At 34.9% G+C, this 26,721-nt stretch overlaps 1 protein-coding gene across 1 annotated transcript in view; it reads left to right on the forward strand.

Moving 5' to 3' along the window:
- The window catches only part of DCDC1 (doublecortin domain containing 1), a 461,265-nt gene that overhangs the window by 88,222 nt on the left and 346,322 nt on the right, over positions 1 to 26,721 (forward strand). The window contains 1 exon segment of the mRNA XM_079930692.1: positions 18,214 to 18,380. Within this exon segment, the coding sequence (XP_079786818.1) occupies positions 18,214 to 18,380 (167 nt within the window).

Consider the following 26,721-nt stretch of genomic DNA (forward strand, 5'->3'; position numbering starts at 1 on the left):
ACACACATTCACCAACCAAACTTCTATATCTTACTGACATCCTTCCCCTATTTCCTAATCATATATGAGCTACCTGGTGTTACAGAAGGACATAGTAATGGCAGAACACATGTAGATAGTATCAGAGTTTGATGAAGTTGTTTAATAACACTCTTATTCCCCCAAACATTCCCCAACTTTTTGTTATCTTAACTTCTTTAGCTTAATTATTACATTATGGTGAACCAGGGGAGGCACTCTCCCTCTTGTGGAAGGAGATATTCAGTCTCTTAGGACCTTTATGATGCTGCTATTCCAATAACCAAACCTCGCTCCTTTGTGGAAACTTCTAGGTCATGGTGGGTAGTATGAAATTTACCCTAGAAGATTCTGAAATGAGTTAGAATAGTACATTAATTAAATTGGATCCAAAGCCATGCTATGGAACACTAAACATTCATTTTCTATTACATTTTCTACCTCAAATTAGCTGTCCAAAATAGCTATATATTCTTTTTTTAAAATTAATTAATTAATTAATTTATTTTTGGCTGCGTTGGGTCTTTGTTGCTGTGCGCGGGCTTTCTCTAGTTGCGGCAAGCTGGGACTACTCTTCGTTGCGGTGCGGTGGCTTCTCGTTGCAGAGTACAGGCTCTAGACGTGTGGGCTTCAGTAGTTGTGGCTCATGGGCTCTAGAGTGCAGGCTCAGTAGTTGTGGCTCGTGGGCTCAGTAGTTGTAGCACACAGGCTTAGTTGCTCCGTGGCATGTGGGATCTTCCCAGACCAGGGCTCGAACCCGTGTCCCCTGCATTGGCAGGTGGATTCTTAACCACTACGCCACCAGGGAGGCCCCTAGCTATATATTCTTAAACAAGTTCTTCAGAGAGTCTTCAATGAGATCAACTGACACGATTAACATATTTCAATCACAAAATTCTAATAACATACCCTGAATTTGCATGTTCTCTTGCCCATTATCAATTTTTTGTAAAGAAATCAAATTTGAAGAATAAAATTTCAAAGAAGTTAAAGTCCAAAAGTTTTAAGTCCACAAAGTGAATTTCATAATCAAATAATCTTACCTTTGTGAGTTAAAATCCAATAAAATTTCAAACTTCTCAAATTAAAACTCAAAGAAATTGAAGTCCTTCCTATTTTATTCTTTCCAGTATCAGCCAGATGGCTTCTGGATGCCTGGTCTGAGCTGGAATTCCTATAACAGCTACTGTCTGGGCTCCTGCAGTGGGTGTCATCCTTCAGGGCTCAGAAGTTGAATTGGGTCTACACCAACTTTCTCATGTTTCCTACTTCCGACTGAACCAAAAGATGATCACATCAGCCCCACACCCAGCACATTCAGAATAGAATCCAATCCCCAGTTTCTCATGTGGCCATTCCAAGCAAAATGATGTTTCCTGTTTGGCATGATCCAGACCCATGTGCTTGTTGCCAGAGACCATAGCAGAGACTAAGTGAAGCAAAGAAGAGAAATCATTCTTCATGTCAGACTTCCCAAGATGCCAGACAGTTTATACTGTTGAGCAGAGTCTATGACCTGTGACATAACTCAGTGGGAAGCAATCTCCCATCAAGGCATTAATTATAGCATCATGTATTTATAATATCTTACAAGAAAAATTGACCAATATACACTGTCTCCTCTCTAAAAGAGGCTTCATAAAGTGTTGATTAAGTGCTTTGATTTTGGAGCCAGAGCTCAAATTCCAGTTATGCCACTTATTGTATGACCTTGGACAGGATATTCGTTTCTCTGAGAGTGAGTTTCCTAATTGTAAAATAGGGATTATAATACTTACATTAATAGATTGTTGTAAAGATTAAGTGAAGTCTGTGTAAAGTCCTTAGAACAAGTGCCGGACATTTGGTAAGTGTTATATAACATTATCATCATTATTGCTTTTATTATTATTCTCAGAGGGTACTGAGAGTGTTGCACTCTTGCAATATTTAGAAATTTACATTGGTGGTAGCCCCAGTCATAAAGACTTGTTTGACTTATGAAAATAACTCTACCGTTATTTGCCTTTGTAAAGTATTCCAAACATCTTAATGTTTCTTTCCCTCTGAGTCCTGTGTTTCCGGACCCCATGCTGAACCAAGCACTGGCCCTATCTAGTGGCATAGTGTCCACCTTGCCTTGGGAGCATTAATTTCAATCCTGGGTCCCCGTGACTGCTATACTGACCTCTGGCCTAAGAAACCTGCTTGATGGGCACAGCTTCCCCCTCATCTCCACATCAGTTCCAACTAGAGAATAACTTTCAGTGGATCTCTGAATTGAAGGAGCTGTCTATGTTTCTGAGGCTCATGTTCTTAGGCGCCCAGTGACGGCCAACACTACTGCCATTTCCTCTTGAAGACATGGTCTTTCCTCAGTTTTTGAATGCCCCTGGTCTTGAGTTAACGTTTCTGTCATCTTTTTCTTCAGTATTTAGGATTTGCCTCCAGGGTTTGCCTCTACTGAACTCCTGTTCCTTTCAGAGAAATTCCCTCCTGTAACAGACTTGGGGCTGCATAGTTTGCAGCAGTTGAGGTTTTTCTTTTCTTTTACCTTCCCTTTGCTTTCTGGTCCATACTTGTGTTTTTCTACCGTATTTCTCTAGCTATTTTTTTCCTTGCAGGGTCTCTCATAGTGAGAGATATGAAGTCAATAAGTTCCAAGTTTGTCAATAGCATCCTTTGTTCAAACCAGTCATATCCATTTTCACCTCCCTGAGTTAAATAATCCTACTAAGAATGTATTTTCCCACAGTCCAACATCTAATTTAGATCTGGACTCCTTGATTTATTCTTGTTCTGCCTGGATCTAGTGTAATGTAATTCATCTTGCCTTTACCTTTTCTTAACCTTTTTTTTTTTTTTTTTTGCGGTACGCGGGCCTCTCACTGTTGTGGCCTCTCCCGTTGCGGAGCACAGGCTCCGGACGCGCAGGTCCAGCGGCCATGGCTCACGGGCCCAGCCGCTCCGCGGCATGTGGTATCCTCCCGGACCGGGGCACGAACCCATGTCCCCTGCATCGGCAGGCGGACTCTCAACCACTGCGCCACCAGGGAAGCCCACCTTTTCTTAATCTTAATCTTAGGCCCATAAATTTTTGGAGTTCACCAAATACTTTTTTTTTGGAGTACTTTATATTAATCTTCTTAGTATTCCCGTCTCCAGTTTGTTCAGATTTTATGTGCACTCTTTGTATAACTGTTCCATCCTCATAAGAGATTCTCCAGTTTCTCTTGCTATTAATTTATCTGTAACCTAAATGACACCTCTTCACAATATTCAAGATTCTGCCTTCTCTGGGGAATTGCTCTCCAGAGAAGATTTGCTCTCTGAGATCTTACCTATGAGATTTCTCTGTTAGGTTTCACTGGGGCCCCATTTCTTATTTCTGATTTTGCAACAATTAAAATATACCCCCCTCTTATAATAACCTCTTTAAGAGTAGTTAGACTTGGATGTACCTCCTGTACCCTCATACCTGGCCTTCACGATCTTAGTTTTTGTTTTTCATATCTGTTGAATGTGTGTTCTCAGATCAGACGTTTACATTTATTCTAAGGAAATCTCTTTCCTCCTTGAGCTAAATAAGCCATCTTATTTGTTTTCATGCACACATTTCTTTGTTCTGATTGTAAGACTGAAGCATATTTTAAAACCACTTTACTTTCTTCTTGATTCCTTTAACAAATCTGATTCCTAGATTTGTAATACTTTCTTTGAGTTGTTTCACTACTTAACTGAAGAAGACAAAGCATTCTTTTTATAACAAATCTACTACTTTTCTATAGGTGAAGCCATAGTTTGGGTTTCTGACAGTTAGAACCATGGTCAACATTTATGTGATAAATAAACTTAGAGTCAACCTGAATTGGTGGAGTTTACTTTAAAAGCTTGTGGACAAGCCACACAAATCTAACGTTAGCTCATCCACAGTTCCTTTTTGGCCCAGAGTGTAGTTTAAAATAACATAGTGGAGAATAGAATTTGAGACATGGGACCTAATGCTTCCTATCTAGGCATGGTACTATCAATTTAATGATAGAACCTCACTGTAGCATGTGTAGAACCCAGCTACCACTAAACTATAAAGTCCTGACCTGCAGATTTAGTTGCAAAACACAGAAAAACAGCAACTGTTGTTCTCCCTTTCAATGCCTAAAATGATCTAATCCCAATCTCAGGCTTGCCTGCAGTATCAGGTGACGTTCATTGCCTAGTTCAAGTGCCAGTAGCTGCAGCCTGCACAGTAACCCCACCCTTGCCCTGTGCTAGCATTTTCTGAAGGCCAGGGTTAGCGGAAAATAATCCCAGCTGCATTTAGTTGCTGTAACCCATCAAGCTCAAAATTCTACACAGTTCTTGCTTATTAAAAATTTCAGGCCAGTCTCCCTATTCTCCATGTACAGTCCCTTCAGTAAGAGCACAAATATAAAACTGAAAATGTCACGACATGACCCAGTGTAAGTTGCCAGACACCACCAAGGTTAAAAAGCAAGCTAGCAAACGAACAAAAAACCCACATAGTCCTTGCATATTAAAGCATCATCAAAGCATGAAGCCACCTAGTCAGGGTCCCTCCATAAGTCTCAATATTTTTGTGTTATTTTCTCTCCAAAATTACTCATGTGTTTCTCAGGGTTCCTGACCGTCTTGGTCCCCTAAATATAGCACTATCCTGAGTTCTACGACACATTCTAGCGAAATATTGACCCTCAGGTGGTAATGAAAACCCCAGAATTTGTAGGCAGCTGGCCAGAGGGAGGGCAGTCTTGTGGGGAATTGTGCCCTTAACCTTGAGTTTTGTTAACTCCTTGCATTTGGGGGACTGATACTTCCCAATTTCAAAACATACCACAAGTAAAGCTACAGTAACTAAAACAGTGTGATACTGGCACAAGCAGAGACATATAGACCAATGGAATAGAATTAAGAGCGCAGAAATAAACCAATACATCTATGGCCAATTGACTTTCAAAAGGGTGTCAAGACCGTGCAGTGGGGAATGAATAGTCTCTTCAACAAATGGTGCTGGCACAATTGGATATCCACATACAAAAGACTGATGTTGGACCCCTACCTAATATCATATAAGAAAAAAAAAAATTAAAGTGGATCAATGACCTAAATATAAGAGCTAGAAGTATAAAACTTTTCCAAGAAGACATAGAGGTAAATCTTCATGACCCTGGATTTAGCAATGGATTCTTAGACATGACACCAAAAGTATGAGCAACAAAAGAAAAAAATAGATAAATTGGAGTTCTTCAAATTAAAAAAAAATTTGTACATTAGAGGACATTATCAAGAAAGTGAAAAGACCACCTACCGAATGGGAGAAAACATTTGCAAATCATGTATCTGATACGGTTAAATATCCAAGATATATAAAGAACTCTTAGACTCAACAACAGAAAGACAAACAGCTCAATTAAAAAGATGGGCAAAGGAATTAAATAGATATTTTTCCAAAGAATATATACAAACAGCCAAGAAGCACATCAACATCCTTTGTCATAAGGGCAATACAAATCAAACCCACAATGAAGTAACACTTTACACACATTAGTGATGACTATAAAATAAAAATCACACACATAGACAAAATGGAAAATAAGTTGGTGAAGATGGAGAAATTGGAACCTTTGGATATTGGGAACATAAAATGGTGCAGCCACTTTGGAAAATGATTTGGTGGTTCCTCCAAAAGGTAAACATAGAATTACCATGTGGCCCTGCAATTTTACTCCTAAATGTATACCCCAAAATAATTGAAAATAGATAATCAAACATGTGCCTGTACATGCATGTTTATAGCAGCAGTGTAGATAATAGCCAAAAGGTGGAAACCAAACATCCATGAAAAGATGAAGGTAGAAGTACATTGTAGTATATACATAGAATGGAATATTATTCAGCCATGAAAAGGAATGAAGTACTGATAATGCTAGAACATGGATGAACTTAGAAAACATTATGCTAAATGAAAAAAGCCAGACAAAAAAGGTACCATATTGCATGATTCCATTTATAGTTGAAATATCCAGAATAGATAAATGCATAGAGGTAGAATGCAGATTCATGTTTGCTAAGGCCTGAGGGGAGAGGAGAATGGGGAAACTGTTTAATGTATGAGGGGTTTTACTTTGGAATGAAGGAAATTTGTCAGAACTGGCTAGAGGTTGTGGTCGCACATTTTCAACATACTAAATGCCACTGATTTCCTCACTTTAAAATGGTTGAAAATTATTAAAAAAAAAAAAAAAAAGACAAGTGGAGCAGAACTGCATCATCCCAGGTGTCTAGCCAAGGTCATCCTAGACGGCCAGCTGATTCCAAGACATATGATCTAGCCCAGCTATGACCTGCAGAATCACCCAGGTAATTTGTAGACTCTTGAGCTTAATAAATGCTGTTCTATGCCTCTGAGTTTTGAGGTGCTTTGTTATGCAGCATTATTGTGGCAATAGATACCAAATATAGATAGCTATTCATACTTCATAAATATTATCACATTGTCTTTATTTACTAGTTAGACTAAATTCTATTCCTAAATCTTAATCCTTTGTGTGGCCAAAGAGTGATCTTCCTAAAATATCCTTTTTTTTTTTTGCTCAAAACTTTACATATCAGGACAGTCTTCACACTCTGTATCCTGACATTCAAGCATTATTTTGTTTACTAATACCTCTTTCTTATAACTTCTTTTGATATCATGTCTGTACCATATGTCATAACATTTGTTTATACAGTATCTCTGTTTCATGTGTAGGCCTTATCTCTAACTAAAGAGAGATTTTTTCTCATACTTAAAAAAAAAACTCTCCAAAAATCTTTTAATATCTACAATGGGACTGAGCATGTAATGGACCCTCAAAAAATTAATATTTAAATAATAATTGTTAAGTATAATCTTTGTTAGAGTAAGTGATGAAAAACACTTTTTAAATGAATGAGTGAATTAAAATTCAAAAAAATTATTTGTTGAATTAAATTTGCACAAATTACCCACCATTAACTACTTTTTGTTGCTAATTCTCAGTGCTGTCACTTAGTGATTCACCACCAGTCTGAATAGTATTTTGCCATATTCCATAGAACTTTAAAAGCCTGAAGATGTGTATGCATTATTAGATGCATAGTGCAGTGTACAAAACAAATGATAATGACTACATTTTTTGATAGCTTCTTTAGAATAGTGTTGTTGATTGATTTACTTTGGATCTCAGCATTAGAAGCATCTTTGGTCATCACCAAAACCTCACTTTGTCATGAATCTCCTCTAGATCATCTCCAATAAGTGTCCATCCAGCCACTACTTTTCTATTTCTGATAGCTCTAATTTAATTTTAAAAATCTAATAACTTTTAAACTTTTACCGTTAGTCTTGATTTTGTCTTCTGGAGTTGAATAATGCAAATTAATTCCCAGTCTATGACTGCCTTTACATATTTGAACAAGTGTGATTTAAATCTTCTCCACTTTAAATATCTCCAGTCTCTCCATCTATTTCTCTGACCCCTCACTATCCTGGTAACTCTTTGTTCTGTTTAGTTTTTTTGGTATTCCTCTTTGTTGACCCCACATTGTACACAATTTTCCAGGTTAATCAATGTTGAGTAAAGCAGCCCCACCTCCTCTTTTTTTTTCAGATCATTATTTGGCCTAAACTTGCATTATTATTTCTTTTACATACATCGTATCATTGACCTAAATTAAACTTAAAGTCAACTAAAGCCCCCAAGTTTTTGCTCACAATTTGCTTTTAGGCTGCTTCCTTATCCTGTACTTGTACTGCTAATTTTTTAGATATGTGAACAGATCTTTATACATTGATACCTTCTAAATTTCTACTTATAAGGTTTTTATTTAGTAGATTAGCCTTACAAGATTTTTCAGATATTTAATCTGTCACCCAGGGATTAACAATTTCTCCTATCTTTGTTTTCACTTGTAAATTTTGTATGAATACCAACTTTACCACTGTCTAAGTTATTGATAAAAATGTTAAGTAGGCCATGATTAGGGACAGAGATCTTTAGCATGCTAATTGGGTCCCTGCTTCAGATTTATATTAGTCTTCCCTGGATATGGCTGTTCATTTAGTTATGAATCTATAGGCTCACCTATCTCCAACTTAAACACAATTTTCTAATTGCCTCACTCTAGTAACACTATTTTTGAAAGTGAGTTTAGTCTGTCATAATTGCTCCTATTGAATCAATGCTTAAACTTTTATCATGGCCTGAAGGGCCTTCATGATTTGCTCCCTCCCAGCTTCTCCATCTTCACTTGTACTACTGACCCCTTCATCTCTGTGCTCAAGTCACTTTATTTTCTTGTTTCTGTTCCTCAAACACTTGATTCTCCTTCATGCCCCAGTACCTTACCGTATGTTTCCTCTGCTTGGATTCTCTTCCCCTATCTTCCTTGCAAGCTATTTTTCCTGCTCTTCTTAAGGTCTTATTTTAAATATTTCTTCTTCTGAATAGCTTTCCCAACATTGGCTTGCTCCTGTCCCACTTCCTCCCTTATCTAGAACTGGTATCCCTGTTACATTAATAGCACCCTGTGTATAGTAATTGTCACAACTGTAATTAATAAAACTGCTTGAGGAGTTATTTAATATCGATCTGTCCCCTAGACTGTAAGATCCGTGAGGACAGAGATTTAGTAGTCTTCTCTATTCCCATGTTTAACTCAGGTCCAAATAATATAGAGGGGGTATTATAAAATATTATAAAAATTGGGGATGATGGGGCTTCCCTGGTGGCACAGTGGTTGGGAGTCTGCCTGCCGATGCAGGGGACACGGGTTCGTGCCCCGGTCCGGGAAGATCCCACATGCCGCGGAGCGGCTGGGCCCGTGAGCCATGGCCGCTGAGCCTGCGCGTCCGGAGCCTGTGCTCCGCAACGGGAGAGGCCACAACAGTGAGAGGCCTGCGTACCGGAAAAAAAAAAAAAAAAAAAAAAAATTGGGGATGATGCCTTTCTTGGTGAAGCATTGTACTTAGATTCCTTTAGGTGTAAATGGAAATTTCAGGGCTTTGAGAGAGTCTAGTCAAAATGCTTCCCTCTCTCTTTATGCCCTAAAATGCCTAGTACTACCCTTGTGTTGCTAGTACTTCTCCTGCTCTGCTGAATGTGGAATTCTGCAATGGTACAGATGGTCTGGGCCCTGTAAATGACATTGCTTTCTTAGTTAAATGTGCGTAACTCAGAAGGGTATGTGGCCTGCAGCCTGCAGTCAAGTCCCATACAGGGACAACTATATGTGTGTGTGTTCATTCTGATTCCTTTTATTACTTTCTCCAGGAAAGAAATTGTAAGCCAGGGCAGCATCCACTTATAACTTTCTTTTGTCTTGTTTTGGATAGTGAGTGCCGTATTTCTCTATCATTTTTAAAGAGAAGCATCAAAAGAAAGCAGTCATGAATTCTAAATAGAGGACTTAACCAGGAGGTTTGCAGACCTTCTACATTCTCCTGCCTTGCTGCAGATACACCCATTTATCTGGAAAGGGACATACAGACTTAGCAGTACGTTGCTTAAAGACAATAGATGGTAGCCACAGTCTATTGAGATCTGCTTTCCACTGGAAGAAATAATGGTTATAGGTTGCTGTTAGAGATGTCAAGCTCCATGGAGGGAATTTCCCCATGGGTCTCCCTCTCTGCACATTAAAGACTTGCTTAGTATGCGAATTACCCCATGTTGGGTCCTAATGATTATTGTTTATTTTTCTAAGTGTTCACAAACCATTTTGTAATCTGCCCTAGAACTTTTCAGGGAATAAAGATCAAACTTAGGGAAACAATATCTTCTTTAAAATTAAGTACATTTGCCTCGCTTCAATCCTTGGATCCCTTTACCTTTACTTCTCAAATTTTATGAAATGTAAAAATTTAGGTCTCTTGCTGAAGAAGGATGCCAAATGCTGGTGGTTATTAATCAGTCCTGAAATTTCTCTAGATTGAAATATACACAGAGCCCTCTTGTGTAGGAAAGATGCCACTCAGGAAAAGTCTTCAAACCTTCCTTGGGACTATGCTCTCTGTGACTTTGCTTTGGTTCCAGGGTACCTTAGACATGGCCCTCAGTGTCCTCTAGTGACTTCCAGGCATTGAACTTGAGCACTGGCTACTCTCATTGCTTGGACAAAAACAAAAAGTACTGGAAGTTCCCTGGTGGCCTAGTGGTTAGGATTCTGGGCTTTCACTGCTGTGGTCTGGGTGGCGTGGACAAAAACAAAAAACAAAAGAAAGAAACCCTGCTAACTAATCACTGATTTATATTTCTATGATTGATCCATAGAGAATATTAAGAATTTTGTTAAGGCTTGATTTTAAAAAGTTTTTTTAGTGGCAGTTGGAGAACTCCCATTATAATTGGATCACTGTCATCTTTTATTAAGTATGTGAATGCACAATTGTGTGATATGAACATTCACCAAGCAGTCTAATCTGCTCATAGACTCTTTATATGTCAAAAACTCCCTTTTGAAGTCTTTAAAACATAGACTCTCTTTTACATTCATGAATATATGATCATCACCCCTAGGTTTTGTTGGGCTAAACTTGCTTCAGTATTTACGTAATTTTTTAACCAAGTCCTTGCTTTTTCCCTCTTCTCCTTAAGTTTATCTTTTTAGCTTCTACTTTTTATATCTCTTATTTCTGAGTCTGAACTTTTAACACCAAAAATCTTTCTCTAACCCTAATGATTTTCCAAGATCCTAGAAGTTCATTATAAAAAACATTGTAACAAGTATAATTGCCAATGAAAACAGTCTAATTGTTACTACCCATTATAAAACAATTGTTTACAGAGCTCTCCATGTAAAAAAACATGACTCAGCAGAGGTTGGTTTTCTTCCTCCTTAGCGTTTTTAGAAGAGAGGTGGAATAACAGACAAAAATATATAAAGTGCTTTTTATAGAAGATTAAACTTTTGTGAAACAAACATGGAGAAATGTCAAAAGGGAAACTTCCATTGTAATTACTGTAACTATTAAGACTTTTCAGTCTTTTATCACATTTAAAATATAAAATTTTCATGACATATATGTATTTTTACATCCTAAGTAAAATATTTAAATGTAAGTAATATGTTGACCTAGGATTTACAGCCAAGGAGATTAAAACAGCTTTACCCACATTATCTGACACCTAGTTCTCTCTGAATTAGGTATGTATGTGCCAGGTATTATTATTACTATTCCTTCTTTTGAGACTGAAAAAGAAAAAGGATCCAGCTACATTTTTTAGATTTATATTAGTTGTGACTTTATAATATAATAGTAGAATTTTGAGACATTTTACAATTAGCTTGCTTTTGAATGTTGCTTATGTATGTAAGTGCTTCGTGTATTTGGTTTTGTCCTAGTTTTACTATTTTTTTATTGCATCTTTTCCTACTGTCAAAAGTTAATTGGTGCCTCAGTGAACACCATTTGGATTAAGCTTTTCTGAATAGTAATAAAAATTAAAAATAATAATGTCTAAAAAGTGTCAGTTATTAACAGCAAGCAATTATATAATGACATTTCCAGAGGTCTTTACTTCTAATTTTTGTTGATTTTATTTATTAAGTTCCATGCATTGTACTTCCTAAAACTAATTCTAAGATAATACTTTAAATTTTGTTCAGAGCTTTAAAGTTTACAAAAGCAGGTCATATATATATTCAATTATTATGTATTGGTATAGCCCATAACCACATGAAAATAGATTAGATAGATTATAGTTAATTCTCAACATTTCTTTACGTAACCTTAAAGTTGTACACATATCAGTTCAATTGTTACTTTACATTATTACTAAATATCAAATATTTTAGATGCCCAAGAAATTGAGTCCACAAAATACTTGTATTTTCAAAGACACATACACTATTATTTTTCTTTAGGGAAAAAGCAAGACTCAGACAATAGAATCCCAGCTTACTTCTGCTTGTATAAATCAAGTTATTTAAATAAATGAATTGTGTACGCTGACCTGTTCTACCAATGTGCTACTGGGGGTGTATGAAAAAAAGATGTGCATGGTGGTGGAAGTAGAAAGAGGCATAAAGCGTATTGGAAAACTACCAAATGTCCCCTGCAAATGGGCCCTATTCAGAATCAGTAAGCGTATGATGAGTGAAGTGGTTTTGAATATCGCCTTTAGATTCCATGCTGTTACAAGGCCAGCCCTGAACATGGCAACTCTTATTTCCACACACAGTACCTCTTCACTCTCAATTTAACCCCAAAATCTGATGAACCCATTACTCCATACTTGATTTCATGGAACAAGGAGTAGATATAGTTACAAATGATCAATCACAAGCCGTGAACCAAAGCAGCAAGGCATTAACAATTCACACCATTTCGGTCCACTTGCTCGAGCAGAAGATGTGCCAGAATATTTAATGCACAGCTACTTCGTTCAGTTTAAGAAAAGACATGACTCAGGCTGCATTTTCAAAACGGAGGAGACTTCCTAAGATTTCATACTTCCAAGCCCCAATGTCAACGTTCACCCACATTTCAGCAATTAAAATAAACAGGTGTTCTGTAAAGGTCACAATGTCGGAATTAAATTTTACCCAGGTAAAAACAGTATGACCTATGAAATTCTTCCCCCCAGTGCATCCCTTTTCTGCTTGATCCTATCATACAAATCAGTGTCGCTTACAACAGTATTCAAACACTGTAGACCCCACAGGCAATATGCCGTCAGTTTAATAGGATCACTGAAAAACTAAAGCAGCTGTGAAAGACTGCTCTAACTATAGCAATCATGTGCTTGTCATTTTGTTCAGTGGAGGAAAAATCCAAATTTGGGTAGGCATCAGTATTTAAGAAAACGACTGCTAAATCTTTTCTCATAAGTACCTTAGGGACAATAGGATTTGACATATAGCATGTAAACAAAAGTACACAGCAGCTGTTAGTTTAGCTTTGTTTGAATAAAAATATACTGATATAAATCAAGCAACATAGGAAACAGTATGCTCTCCATCATTCATTCTTCCCAGTAGACCATGCTTTTGAGTGGCGTCTGCTGGTTGCTCCCGGACTGGGAGCTTTCCAACTACTACCTAAAGCTGGATAAGGAACAGTAAAACATATACACACCTTGGCACTAGCTCAAACTCCCTCCAGGCCTACTTCCTGGATGGGAAGCCGTCAATTCTAAGTATCTTTTAAGAACTCACCTTGTATCATACAAAAAGACTTTTTAGATCAACTTCATTAAAAAAAAATTTAAATTGAATCGGTGGGAACTTTCCACATGATGTCCTGCTCACAATAGCTGAGTATTTTTGAGACTTGCGACCTGAAATTTTCTGCCAAAGAGCATATAGAAATTTCTGTATAGGTAATTATGCTCTGGGCAGTGCCTTTTTTTCGTAGTCTCATGTCCTCTGACTGACATGTGAAAATTACAGTATTATGTAAATTATGATTCTGGATACTTAATTGGCATGAATTTTAATTTTTAATTGGAAGCAGGTTATTAAAGCTTTTGATAATTTCCAGTGCTTGAAAAATATATTGATTAAAAAATCCTATTTTTAGCTTTCCACAGTAGATTCAAATGCAGCGTGCCAAGTGTCTCTTTAAATGTCAGGTGTTGCTTTTGGAGAGAGATATACATTCACTAGGTATAGAACTTGACAGGACAGTCCAGTCTATATCTTCTTGGTAAGTTCCATTAGGTTTCTCTTTAGAGGAACTTATGGCTCCTTGTCAAAAATTCTTGTGCTGCACCCATCACGAATCCAAGTTCAAGCTTCTTATCAGTGATGAAGTGGTTTTAGTATAAGGTCCTCTTGAAGACTGAACAGTTTGTCTTATGATTAGCTTTTGAACTCATTGTGTTTGGAGTTCTTAGAAGGAATTACCTTTATTATTTAAAATAGCTACTTTGACCTTAATCTAATATTATTGCTCTGTTATTTAAGTTTGATTGTGTGCCTTTTCCCACAGTAGCATGATTTAGGATAAAGCACATAAGGATTTTCCAAGACTTTTAAAATACCCAGCTCTGGTCTTCTCCTGGCTAGTTAATGCTTCATTGCCAAATCGTATTGTTTTCCTTTTATATTTATTTTCTTCTTTAGTGTTCAAGATAATTTTATAAGGAAGATTAAAACAAAACTATTGTACATACCCTAAATGTGCTTCAAAATTCTGGTACATTCATATTTATTTATCAAATTTTGATCATATTTTCATTTGGTCACAGAAAGTTACAGATTCTAAGTGATTGTGTATAGTTGTACTCATGGTCTTAAAACTTACCTAAAAGACTGCCCACAGTATTTCCCAAAGTACTGTTTATTTATCCAGTAGACATTTATTGGGCACTGCTTTTACCAAACTAAAAAACACCATGCCCTCTAACCCCAAAGGTTTTGTGATTTACTGAAGGATGGAAGTGGGAGTGGAGAAGATAAGGATTAATACAAATCAATAAGAGAAAAATAAGAGTATAAACAATACTCTGGGAAACATAGAGGATGGAACAATTAATTCTGCCTAAACAACTTGGGATATTTTGGAAGTGACAATTGATATGAGCCTTGAAGGACAAGAATATATTAACAGGCGGAAAGAAAGGGGGAAGACATGCAAGGGAAATAGAACAGCATGAGTGAGAGAAGTATCAGTTGATAGTTATGAAGTTAATATAGCTACTACTTTTAATCATATGATCTATTTACACATAATGCTCAGTACTAGCTATGTCCAGTAAAGTTACTCCTTTTGGCCACATGATCTATTTACCCAGCATCCTCAGTCTTAACTCCAAACCCACTGAAACCACTGGATTAATTTCAATTTGCCCTATAGTCATGACTTGAGAATAAACAAAATGGATAAAAAGCTATCATCCATATAACTTCACCTTTCCAGCGATGGAAGTGATCCCTGTGGAATGATCACATTGGACTGATCTATGCATATTGATAGATTTAAGGAATGATTAATTTCCAAATCATTTATCTAGTAAAAATGTTGAGGACTTGCTTAAAGGAAATATTGAAATTACAGGAAAGCAAAATTCTATAAATAAGAGCCAATAGGTAGAACACCTGTAATAAAGGCCTCAAACACAGAAGAAATGCTATGTGTAGCTATGCACACAGAAATTAAAGAAACATAAGGTAATCGGAGCCAGCTAACCTCTTGAATGAGGCTATATTTCTGAGTAGCAGTTTGAAAGAGAAGCTCATGGTTTACACACAAAATAATATCCCAGGATTCATTCCCTGGAAAAGACATAATTTTTTCATTGAGTGTCTATAATGGGCTTTGCTAGCTCATAGCAACATGTAGGATTATGCTCTTTCCAATGTTGAAAAGTGTCTATTGTCCTTGCTAAATCATTGCCCTTATTTCTTGCCCATCTATACGCAGTAGTCTTCTTTAAAAGAATGAAGTTTTGCTTCAGAAACAGAAAAAGGAGAACTCAACATAAAAGAGATAAAACCATTGGTTAAGAACACTTATGAGTTTTTAGTATAGAATATTATGAACATCCACTAAAATGCTTAAAAAATAATTCTCACTCATGTTAAAATCTATGATTGAGGTTGAAAAGTCAACTGACTTCTCTTTTTTAAAAAAATCAATTATTCTACTATATTTCAAAACTATCACCTTAGGCCAAGTCTTCTTTTTTAGGGAGAGTTCTTTAATTTGAACTGATTAATAAATTTTATTTTTCAAATATATTAAGCTTATTTATACTTCCTTTCTAAGTGCTTAGGCGTATCATTTTCTTATGTTTTCTGTACCTTCCTAGTTAGTGGAAACATTGTTTGTTCTTGGAGTGTGCTTTGTCTTCCTTTTCAAGAAGATCATCAAAGTTACTAGTTTGCAGCTTCCAAAAAGAAAGAGCCTTCTAATCCCTAGTTCAGAGGCTAACCTTTATTAGCGCTCTTGTGGTTATAATGAGGACCCTGCTTCCAGCAGGGAGATTCTGGAATACTGAACAGATTATTCAACAAGTTCAGAGCAGATTCTGAAGTCCCTTATAAAACCTGCTTGTGAATACTGCTTTCTTTGCTTTGCTGTTTCTGGTTTCCATAGTATTCCTAATTACATAAATCATGTGGAGCATGGGAGCTGTTTTCCATCCTATATCAACTCTGACACTGCTTGTGTTTTGATATAATTTGTATTTTTTTCCCTAAGCTGTATTTTTTCTTAAATTCTTATGGAAGGTACAAACCCTGAAAAAGAGTAGAGTTTTGTGTTAGAAAATCTATGAAATTCTTTTCTGGAATCCTTTGGGCTGGCATAAAGAATTTGAAAGTTACTTTGTGACAAGCATAGATGAATAAAGCTGTAAGACTAGAGAATCTGATAAAATGTTCTTAGGTTTAAATTCAAGATTAAATCTTGGATGTAAATCATTCAAGTTTATTACTTTCTTCTCAACCTACTTAATTGTTTTTCAGTTTAACAGCTGTTTATGTGATGCCTTTCCATGTATAAAAACTGTACTAAGTTCAATGAGTGTACAGATTAAAAGTTTACAAATTAAAATTCAACACATAGTAACACATGAATGTTGTAGCTAGCTAAAAGCACTGCTGATTCTTAAACTAGGTTTCTTTAGGAAACATTATAAGCAAAATTGATTTATATTATACATTTTTTAAATATTAAAGAGTTATAATTCTAAAAATAAGTTTATTTCTCTTTTTATTTCTTTAGTACTGTATGTGACCTAATATTTTTTAAACGTTTGAGATATCTGTTGTGATAAAACTTATAGAGAATAGCTATTGCCCCAGGAATGTAAGAATAGTTTCGATATGTGAATTTTAGGAATTAGTTTCTCAGTCTGGTGAGTGAATTTCATGCACACATCTGAAGATGTCTAAATAATCACTGGGTCATGATTTCCTTTTAACTTTATTTACAGTAGTCTTAGAAAATCTTAAACTCTATTTCCAATGTTATCCTTAGTGATGAATATGTTAGAAAGAATTTAAATTGTGCTTTGGTGGAGAGTTGTAGAACTTAGTGCCATAAAACGCATACTTTTTACTAAGAACAAAAATCAGCAGAATACCAGTAGCAAAGGCCATTTGCATAACTCAGCCGCTCAGCAGCTCAGCTGAACCTAATTGTAATTCAATTTCCAGATTGCTACGCTAGGCCTCTCTGCATAAAATATGCAACATATAACATAACCAATGACACGGACGTATTTTCTTCGCTGGTGATCTATCTAATTTCTTTTCCAGTAGATGTATATATTAGAATAAGGTCGCCAAGCCATATAGTTATTTTGTATGTTTATGTTGTGTCACATGTATACACTTAAAGACAAAGTTTAAAAAAAATGACATCCTTTCATTTTTCTGGGTGCCCAAATGTGCTTAAGATTTTAAAAATTTCTTTATTTCTAGCATTTCAGAGGGAAATTAAATCTTGAAAAGTGTTAGCTAGCTGCCATGTTATTTGACTATTTTACACTAGAAAGACTTTATAAGCTAATCGTGTGAAAAAGTGTATAAACATGTCTGTCAAGTCCATATGGATGTTGCAATACAGGCCCACAGGTAAATATCTTCTGTTTACCAAATGCGTACTGGAATAGCATCCCTAAATCTTTGACTAGTTTATACCCCAGAAGCTTAAAAACAAAAAGGTATGGTAAATACTTGCTTAAGATTCTCCCCCTTATTTTTAAACAGCCTTGCCACCCTGTTTTATGGGTTATTTAAGTGATGGCAGTGAAAAGACTTGAATAGGATGGCTTATAAAGGTGTGGATTATATTTTATGAATAATTCCCAGATGTGATGTTTTAGGTATATAGACCCCTCTACGGGAAGCTATATACAGAAACAACATGGATTTTATCAGGACAATGCAAGTAGATTTCAGCAAGGTTGGTTCCAACTCATCTGTGATAAATGAGAAGATAAGGCAATCAGTGCACACCATGACACTCTGTGCAGCTAGTTAGGCACACTTCAGAACTATTCAGGTGTGCTCACAAAGCTTATGAGTCTTGCATGGGGGGTGTCTCAATATAAATACATCCTTCATGGTGGCCACTAGTAATGCAGGAATTGCCTCTTTATGACTTAACCCAGGTCACATATAAATAATAGATGTTAAGAGTTAGCTCTGGTACTGGGGCTGTGTTCCAGGCAGTGTATCTCGTTTGGGTCAAAAGAATTTATTTTCCCTTATTTTCTCGTATAGTTCCTCTGCTTGAAAAATGCCTGCAAAATTCCATCACACCTTTGCGGGGACCAGTTTGGGTCTCTAAGGGAGAAGGTTTCAGCCCCTCAGGAGCTAAGATGTACATCCAAGGAGTTCTTTTGGCCTTGTACCAACGATTAAAGTCTGCAAAAAAATATTATAAACAGGTGAGTCCTCCCTCTTTAAAAACTGCTTTATTGTATGTTTTAAAATGTACTTGGTTGTATAGAGACAATGATTGGCATCATGTCATAAAAGAACTGTGACATGTATTTCGTGAGCTCAGTGCCCGTTTGGGAGCCAAAATGCTTCTTCTGTAATCTCAAAGCCAACAATAATGGGGCTAATTGTATCTATCTTTTGCTGTGGGATGTTATATGTCTCATCTTTTCTTGCTGCATACTGTGCAAAGCGAAGGCAGCTCCTTATGTGGAAATTCTATAGACAGTTACTTTAAATAAGAAAATGAATAGCTCCTAAAGCATCTGAAGCTTTAAATGTTCACCCTTCTATTTTTTTTTCCAGTATGAAATTAGACTTGCTATTGTAGAAGATGGGCTAAAATATAACCAATCATATTCTGGGAAATGAAATTGTGAATTAACGTCATGTCAAGAGCAACTTATTTCATTTATACTTATTTAACTTGTATGTTTCCGGATCTGAAAGTATAAGAATAGAATTAATGTATTTGAATTTGTTTAAACTAGATTTTGTCCTTTAATTTGTAAGTTTCTATTCCATAACTGTGAGACTGAAAGAGAAAGAGAAAGAGAGGGAGAGAGAGAGAGTCTGTATGTGATGGGGGAGAAGGGGGAATGTATGTGAAAACTTTGATATTTATGTTACTACTTATAGGGACTTTGATTTATCTTAAAGTAGAATTCATATTGTAAAGCAGAATGATTGATGCTGTTTATAAAATAAAAATGAAGTTGCCACAATTTTAGAATCCTCTTTGCACTTGATCTTAAGAAGGTAAGCATACATTTTACCACATTAAATAAGGGCTAGGTTTTACATTTCTAACTGGGAGTTTCCAGTTTAGAAAAGGGCTCATTATCTCAGACCACAGGCTGCTGAAAAATGAATATTTTGAAAGCATCATGCTATTATTCTCTGTATGCAGGGGGAGGGGAGGTGGGAATGGGATTCAGTCTCAGTGTTCACACAGCACCTCCTGCTGTCTGGTTAGGAAAAGAACAACTTGTATTGACTAGAAGAAATTCTTGAACTAAGGTATCCAGAACTAGCAAGAAACATCTCCCCGTGCGAAACTTTCATTCTCAAAAAGTGGTTAGTTTCCAAGTTAATTATGTCAGTGTATCCAGAAATGGGATTATTGTCATAGATGAGGCTATTTATAATAATAAATATGAAAAAATAAAAATCCAAACTTATTTTTAATATTCTTTATTAAGCTAATATCATATATAAAAACGTGTAAAACATATTTTTTTGTATTCAGATTAAGTTATTTTAACAGAAATATTTAACTTTTAGGACACAATGATATTATACTATGCATTATGACCAATTTAATTACAGTCATTTATTTGTTATTAAATGGCTTGATTCTACTAATTTGACAGTTTAAAATTATTTAATGTTAAGAAAACATGAGACGATTCTCCAATGCAAGAAAAGTATTGTTTAAATCAAATCTAAAAAAATTTGAACAATTTAAATCAAATCTAAAAAAAAAGAAACATAAGTTTCATTTAAAGTGAGGGTGTTAGAGATAATAAATAGCTCAGAAAGTAGTTGTGGCATGTTTGGTTTTTCTTCCATTGTTCTAAACATTTAAAAGTTTAAATAGATATAAACAATTGTACTGGACTGAAAAGTTCCTTGTATTGTGAGAAGAAAATGCTTTAAGAATTACTGCTTTAGTTTAAAAATTTTCTTTATGACTCAAAATTGATGAGAAATACATCTTATTAAAAGAAATATTAAATGTAAATGTGAAGAAAATTAACATTTTTAGCGTCTCTGAATGTCTGAGCATCTGATTGTCTATATCATCAACATTATGACTTTCAACATTATGCCAAATTAGGAATATTTTAAGAATCTAGGCTCTTTGCCATTTCTAACTAAACCTTTTTATTTTGCTCACTTATAACAACTTAAAGTTTTTCACTCAACAGTTTTAATATGATACTTGGTTAAGTTTTATTTTAAAATACAAAATTGAAGGAAAAAAATAGAAATTTGCCCATTATGCATTTCCATGCAAGTTCCTATTTCTTTTAGGTACGCCCAATTATATGTATTCTTGAGTCTCTTTTCTTTTGTATTGTTATATCACGACAATTTAAAATTATCTGCAATGTTCATAAAAGTCACTGAAGTGGTACCATTATCGGGTCATCAGTGGTTAAGTGTTAAGCCTGGAAGTAGCTTTATTTGTGAGTAAGATTTCTTAGCAAATATTCCTCTTAGCATTAATGAACTTTATTTGAACTGCATTTACTTCATTTGACCTTAGGGATAGCCTTTTCTGTTTAGTTTTATATAAGATTGTGTTTGGTAAAATGGAGATGGATGATCATTCCTATTTCCTTAACAAGCCTAAGCTTATAAATTATAGAATTATATGACCTCTTGATATCACTTCCATTTATTCCACTTCTGAGATCATATATAAAGACAGCAACATTGTTTTACTAGGATTCTGTCAAAAGATTGTCGACTTTAAATTGATGTTTTGGAATTCCCCAAGGAAATTTCTTTTAAATAAATTGTGATAACAGAGCTTTAAAAGAAGAGTCAGAACCACCGGCTTTATGTTTACGAACTTACTCACTTTTCAGTTTTTAACTTTAGCTTGTCTATTACAAGCATGCAACTGAATTAAGCCCACTACATTAATATGGTCTTAGAAATACACTGATTCGTGTATATAAAATGAGATATTATATTTAGGACAGCATAAAGTCACTTAGTCTTACATTTATCACATTTAGTTCCTTAAAAGTGGAAACATTTTAGAAATTGCTCAGAGCTAAGCAGAATCTATTTAATTGGTAATCTTTGAAGTCATGTAAATGCTTTCCTATGAAATGCAGTTAACACTTTCAGCGACAGGGCTGTTCCATCTCATTAGCATTCTTGTTATGTGGTGGTGCTGATGGTGGGGTGTTGAAGTAGGAATGCCATTGTGTGGAGTTCCAGTGTTTGGGGACAAACACTGCTGTGGAGGGAACGTGTGAAAAGGCCACAGTCCTGTCAGTGAATGAGGAAGGCTGTGCTTTCTGTGTGCTTCAAGCAGGGAAGCTGTCATTCATAGGCCTAACACAGCTAAACAGAGGCCAAAACACAACCCTGCACTACCTTTTAAAATGATATTAGTGATTTTTAAACATGATCTTCTTTATTTATGATCCTCCATAGAGCTTTTAGTCGCTGTCAGTAAACAAAATATATGTCAGTCTGTTCAGCAACACTGTAGAGATCCGTAAAAGTCCATGGAGCTGTGCCAGGAGGCCATATAAATAATGATTTGGAACGGCTGATCTTAAGTACGAACCTGATTTTTGAGAAATAGATATTTCTGGAAATGTCTTCCCAATTTTGATACTCCTTTGAATTTTTTTCCCCCAAGCAACAAAATTCCTGGAGACTTTTGCATAGTGAAGGCATAGCACTCTTCTTTTAAAATACAGTTTTTAAAAGAACTCATAAACACACAGTTTTGATCCTTTAAAGTGGTTCACAGTGTGGTTTAACAGTTGTTGTCGTTTGCGTAGTCATTTCTGAAATTCAGGGAGACACGAAATGAGTATCTAACTATAATATTTTAACAACCATCATCTTAATTATGAAGAAAATCATAGTCCCTGTGGTAGTTAAGACATGAAAAAATTTGAAGGAATGTTTAGTACTACTCCTAATTTTCATCCCTTTTGAAAGTAACGATCAACTTTGAAATTAAATTTTAGCTTGTTTGACAGCTTTAAAAAAATAAACAGAAAAATATCCTTAAATATTTCTTAAACTCTTGGGATATTTCTAAACTTTGGCAGTATATTGAAAAAAATGACAATTTCTATTTATGTCTGAAACTGCAGGGAAATGTTTTATTTCTGTAATTTTAATTTGGAAATAGGTACTTGGGCTATTTGTAATAGGTCATTACTTAATGAAGTTTGTTGAAAATTGTAATTTTCTACCTGAGTGATTTTTGGGGGTGTATATGGTCCTTTGTGTTTAGTAATTTAAGCAAGGTACTTTTTTGAATGCTATTATATTCTAATGTTCCATATTTGATGCGTTAGGTTTAAAAATCTCAGACACTAAGTTTCTATTTCATAGATTAGGTTTCACTTTTTAAACTGGAACTGTACTGTAACTTTATTGTGTGGGCATATAATTAGATGAGGAAATGACCATCCAACATCAACATATATTGGTTTTGCAGTTTAAAACTGAAATGTATTTTATTATTGCATTAGACTAACTTCTACCAATTTGTTAAAAGAATTCCTAAGTTAATGTTGGTTCACTTTACCCACACTTTTCAATAAGTTTGGTACTTAGATATAAAAGCAATAATAATAATATGATTCTATTCAGAATAAATTCAGTTCAAAATGTGCTTGAATTACATTTAGTGCTGACAGAATTTGTTTATTGCAAAAAGTATCTTTAAGGAATCTAATATTTTAATTTCCCATAAAAGAAGTGTTGAGAGTTTGTCTTTTCAGATCTGTGTTGTAGGTCAATCAAAATCATTTATTGGTCCTAACATTATTGAAGGAAAAACCGTTTCTATTTCATTTCCTATATACGCTTTTTTTCTTAGTATACCAGCTACTTTTTTTCCTAGCTTTATTGAAAGATAATTGACATATAACATTGTGTAAGCTCAAGGTAGCCAATGTGATTATTTTATACACTTATGTATTGTGACATGATCACGGCAGTAGGATTAGTTAACACCTCTGTCACCTCACATAATTAACATTTTTTTTTTTTTTTGTGGTGAGAACATTCAAGATCTACTCTCTTAGCAACTTTTCAGTATATAAAACAGTACTGTTAACTGTGGTCACTTCCTATACATCAGGTCCCCATTTATCTATATATTAAAAATTGAGCTCTGTTCTTGATTTAGCCTTCCTGGAGCAATACCCAAAATATTCCAGTTTTGAACTTCTTGATGTCCTTTGAAACCTTGGAACAAAGTCTGTAATATATAAACATAATTTACTATTAAAAACATTAAAACAATGTTACAGATGTTTCAGGACGAAAACTACTACTGAAGGTTCTGATAGGTAATTTTTTAGAATATTAGGTTGTTTATAGATTTGAGTGATGTTGATTTTTTCCCCCCTAAAACCAAGCTGCATTCTAGTTACTTGAAGTATTTTAAGACCTTAAACTTGTGTCTTTTTCTAAGTGTCATGCTTTGAGAAGGCCTAACATCAGTTAAATGAAGCGAAAATTGCATTCTTGTCTTGATAGAGATGAAAATGGATTTCTGGTCATGAAATAGATGTAGTTGTCACTTTTTAAAAAAGGTGTCAGCAGTTTGCTTCAGCGAGTAAGGTGCAATTCAGTATGGCAGTAAACTTGTGATCTGAGCAATCAATAAAATGCTTCAATAACTTCTGCTTCATTACACTTATAATAAGAGGCTATAGATCCATGGCACATAAAATGTTGATAAAGAGAATATGTGGGGACCGACTGTGACCATTTTCTTGAAAGTACAGTAAGTGCAATATTGCCACCTAGAGTTTGTGCATAGGTAATTATTGCAGAGAGGGAGAAAAAACTGACAATGGGATAAAAAAGAAATGATATTGAAATACTGTTTATTTTCCATCCTTTATCCATGACACATTTATCTTCATGGAACATTTCATTTGATTCTCTATAAAACTGTTCAGGTCAGGAAAAAATGTTCAAATCTGTATTTTTTTCTAATTTTCTTAGAATTACACTACCAAATGTTAAATATGTATTTTGGCTCAAAATTGAACTTTTTTTTTTTAACCATGAAAACTCTGTATTAAATAACTCACTTTGGAAAAAAATTAGACTTGAAGATTGTCCGTTTTTACAAGATAATTCAATTATATAAAAACAACTTTATTGACATCTCAGTTGGATACCTTTCAATTAAAAATATTATCATTTTTAATATTAAACACTCCTTCAAAAATTAAGAGCCAACTTAGTGAAAAGTGGAATTTAAAAATAACTATATAAGAAACTAGACTTTCCTGCTTATGTGATTTTGAACGTTTTAATTAACTGTAAGTTCCATTTGTGGATTGTTTAAAATACATCTTCATCTTTACATAAACACTTTAAAAAATACTAGTTATCTCTTTATTTTTCTTGATTAATTAAAAGATTATTTAATTTTATAATATTTTTTGAATGAGCTAATATGGAAAATACATTTTGAACCTAAGCATTACTGAGGTCTTTCTCCCTTTGAACTGGTGACTGAAAATGCCTATTGCATAATAGAAAAAATTTCTAAATCTGCATTTAAGTGTTTCATGATACTTAATATAAAGCAAACTTAATATAGGTATTGATGACTTAATAAGGAAAGTTAATCTGGAAAGGTTATTATTTTCATTCTCCCATTTATTTTTCAATTTGTATAGATAAGTTTTATAAGTTTATAGACCTTGGCATTCACATTTCCATAAGAAAAATAATTTGGCATTAATATATTAGTAATGCATTTTTCTAATATTATACTATTTAGGTATTTTCTGTTCTCATACATCTATGTGTGAATGACTTCTATAATTGTAAAAAATGGGAATGATTGTAACATTAATTTATTTTCCTTTTCTGATAAAAGTTTTATCCTCAAACATCCTAATACAACTTACATGTAACTTAAGACAACTCTTTAGATGAAGAGCTCTTATTTTGAGATTTTAATCGTACTGAGTAGAAAATGTTGCATCTTAAAACCTCTAAATAAGTATAGAATTTTTCTGGTAAAGTAAGTGAAAGTAGACCTGACAAATTTTCTTTTAAATTACTCAACCACCTAAAGGTATTATTGCCTATGACTCTTTTGAAATGAGAATAAATTTTACAGAGTTACAGCAGCAAAGTGAAAGAGTGTGTTTGATAGATTCCCTGAACAGTTTCAACACCCACAGGTATTATTTGTAAGAAAACAATCATGCGGAGTCTTCAGCTGGTTAGAGAGGGCACAGCATTCTATCTTCACCTGACATCCTATCTGTTCCGTCAACATCCTGGGCCCCCTGCCTGCCGCCCCCTCCTTGCAAAACAATAATGCTCCCTGAGAGGTTTGTGTGAATGGACAAGAATATGAAATTTTTTTCCCTTGAAGAGCTAAACAGTATTGAAGGCATATTCTTAGGGGGAGGAAAAACAACTGTCTTGAGGATTGACTAGTATTTTCTATTCTAATTGATCAATGTTGTGAGTAATTGATAGTTAAAGTCTTTGATTATTAAGTCTGACTACTGATTAATGAAAGGGAGACTCTTAAGTGTAAACATTTTGGAAATAGTTCCTTTATTTTATTAAGAGAAATGTGGTTTTCTCTCACCTGTTTTTAATAGCATAGCTTGAATAAACGTTAATCATAACAACATATTGCTGATTTTCAAATAATATAATTCATTATTTGCTTATATTTTATGTATGTAACAGCAGATGGAAATGAGTATAACATTAATTTACTACTCTCTTCAGTCAAATTTTCTCATTAACTATGTCAGAAAAACAACTTTACATAATTTCCTAAAAAATAATTAGCATCCTGTTACATTTAAGATTTCAAGATCCTAAACAGAGCCAATCATGCATGGAAAAAGAATAGGGCAAGAGTCCATTCATCAGCACTCAGTATATGTCACTGGGAAGTAAATGTTGAAAGTATCAGAGAACAGAGTGATAGCATAAATAAAAGGCACTAGAAAGGTCCTAGTCTTCAGGCTTGGCAAGCCACAGGTGAGTTATATCTTCTAAAGCCATACTGCCCAATACACTATCCCCATGTGGTTTCACAATTTAAATTAATTTTAAGTAAATAAAATAAAAAATTAAATAACATTTAAAAATCCTGATTATACTTCTGGCCCTGGATTCCACATTCTATGAGTAACACAAAAACAAAGGATCTTTTATCATGATCTGGTTTTAATTTGGCGTTGGGTAGATAAGGTAACCTAGTCTTCACAAAACAAAATAAATTGTGAAACACACACACACACACACACACACACACACACACACACACACACACACACACACACACACACACACACACACACACCTAGGGCACAGTGTATTCACCATCCAACCACCAGATGGACACCTTTAGAGTTTGCAGTGTCTCTCAGGATCCCTATCAATAAACTATATAGCGAGGTGTCCTTAAGGACTGTCATTCTGGCAGTCACTGAATTAATCTTGTCTTGTTTGGTGCAAAAAGATTCTCTTTCCTCCTCCCCAAAAAATAGAGAGGCAAAGAAGACAGACTCAAATGAT

Source organism: Stenella coeruleoalba (assembly GCF_951394435.1).
Source record: "Stenella coeruleoalba genome assembly, chromosome: 8".
Taxonomy (NCBI): domain Eukaryota; kingdom Metazoa; phylum Chordata; class Mammalia; order Artiodactyla; family Delphinidae; genus Stenella; species Stenella coeruleoalba.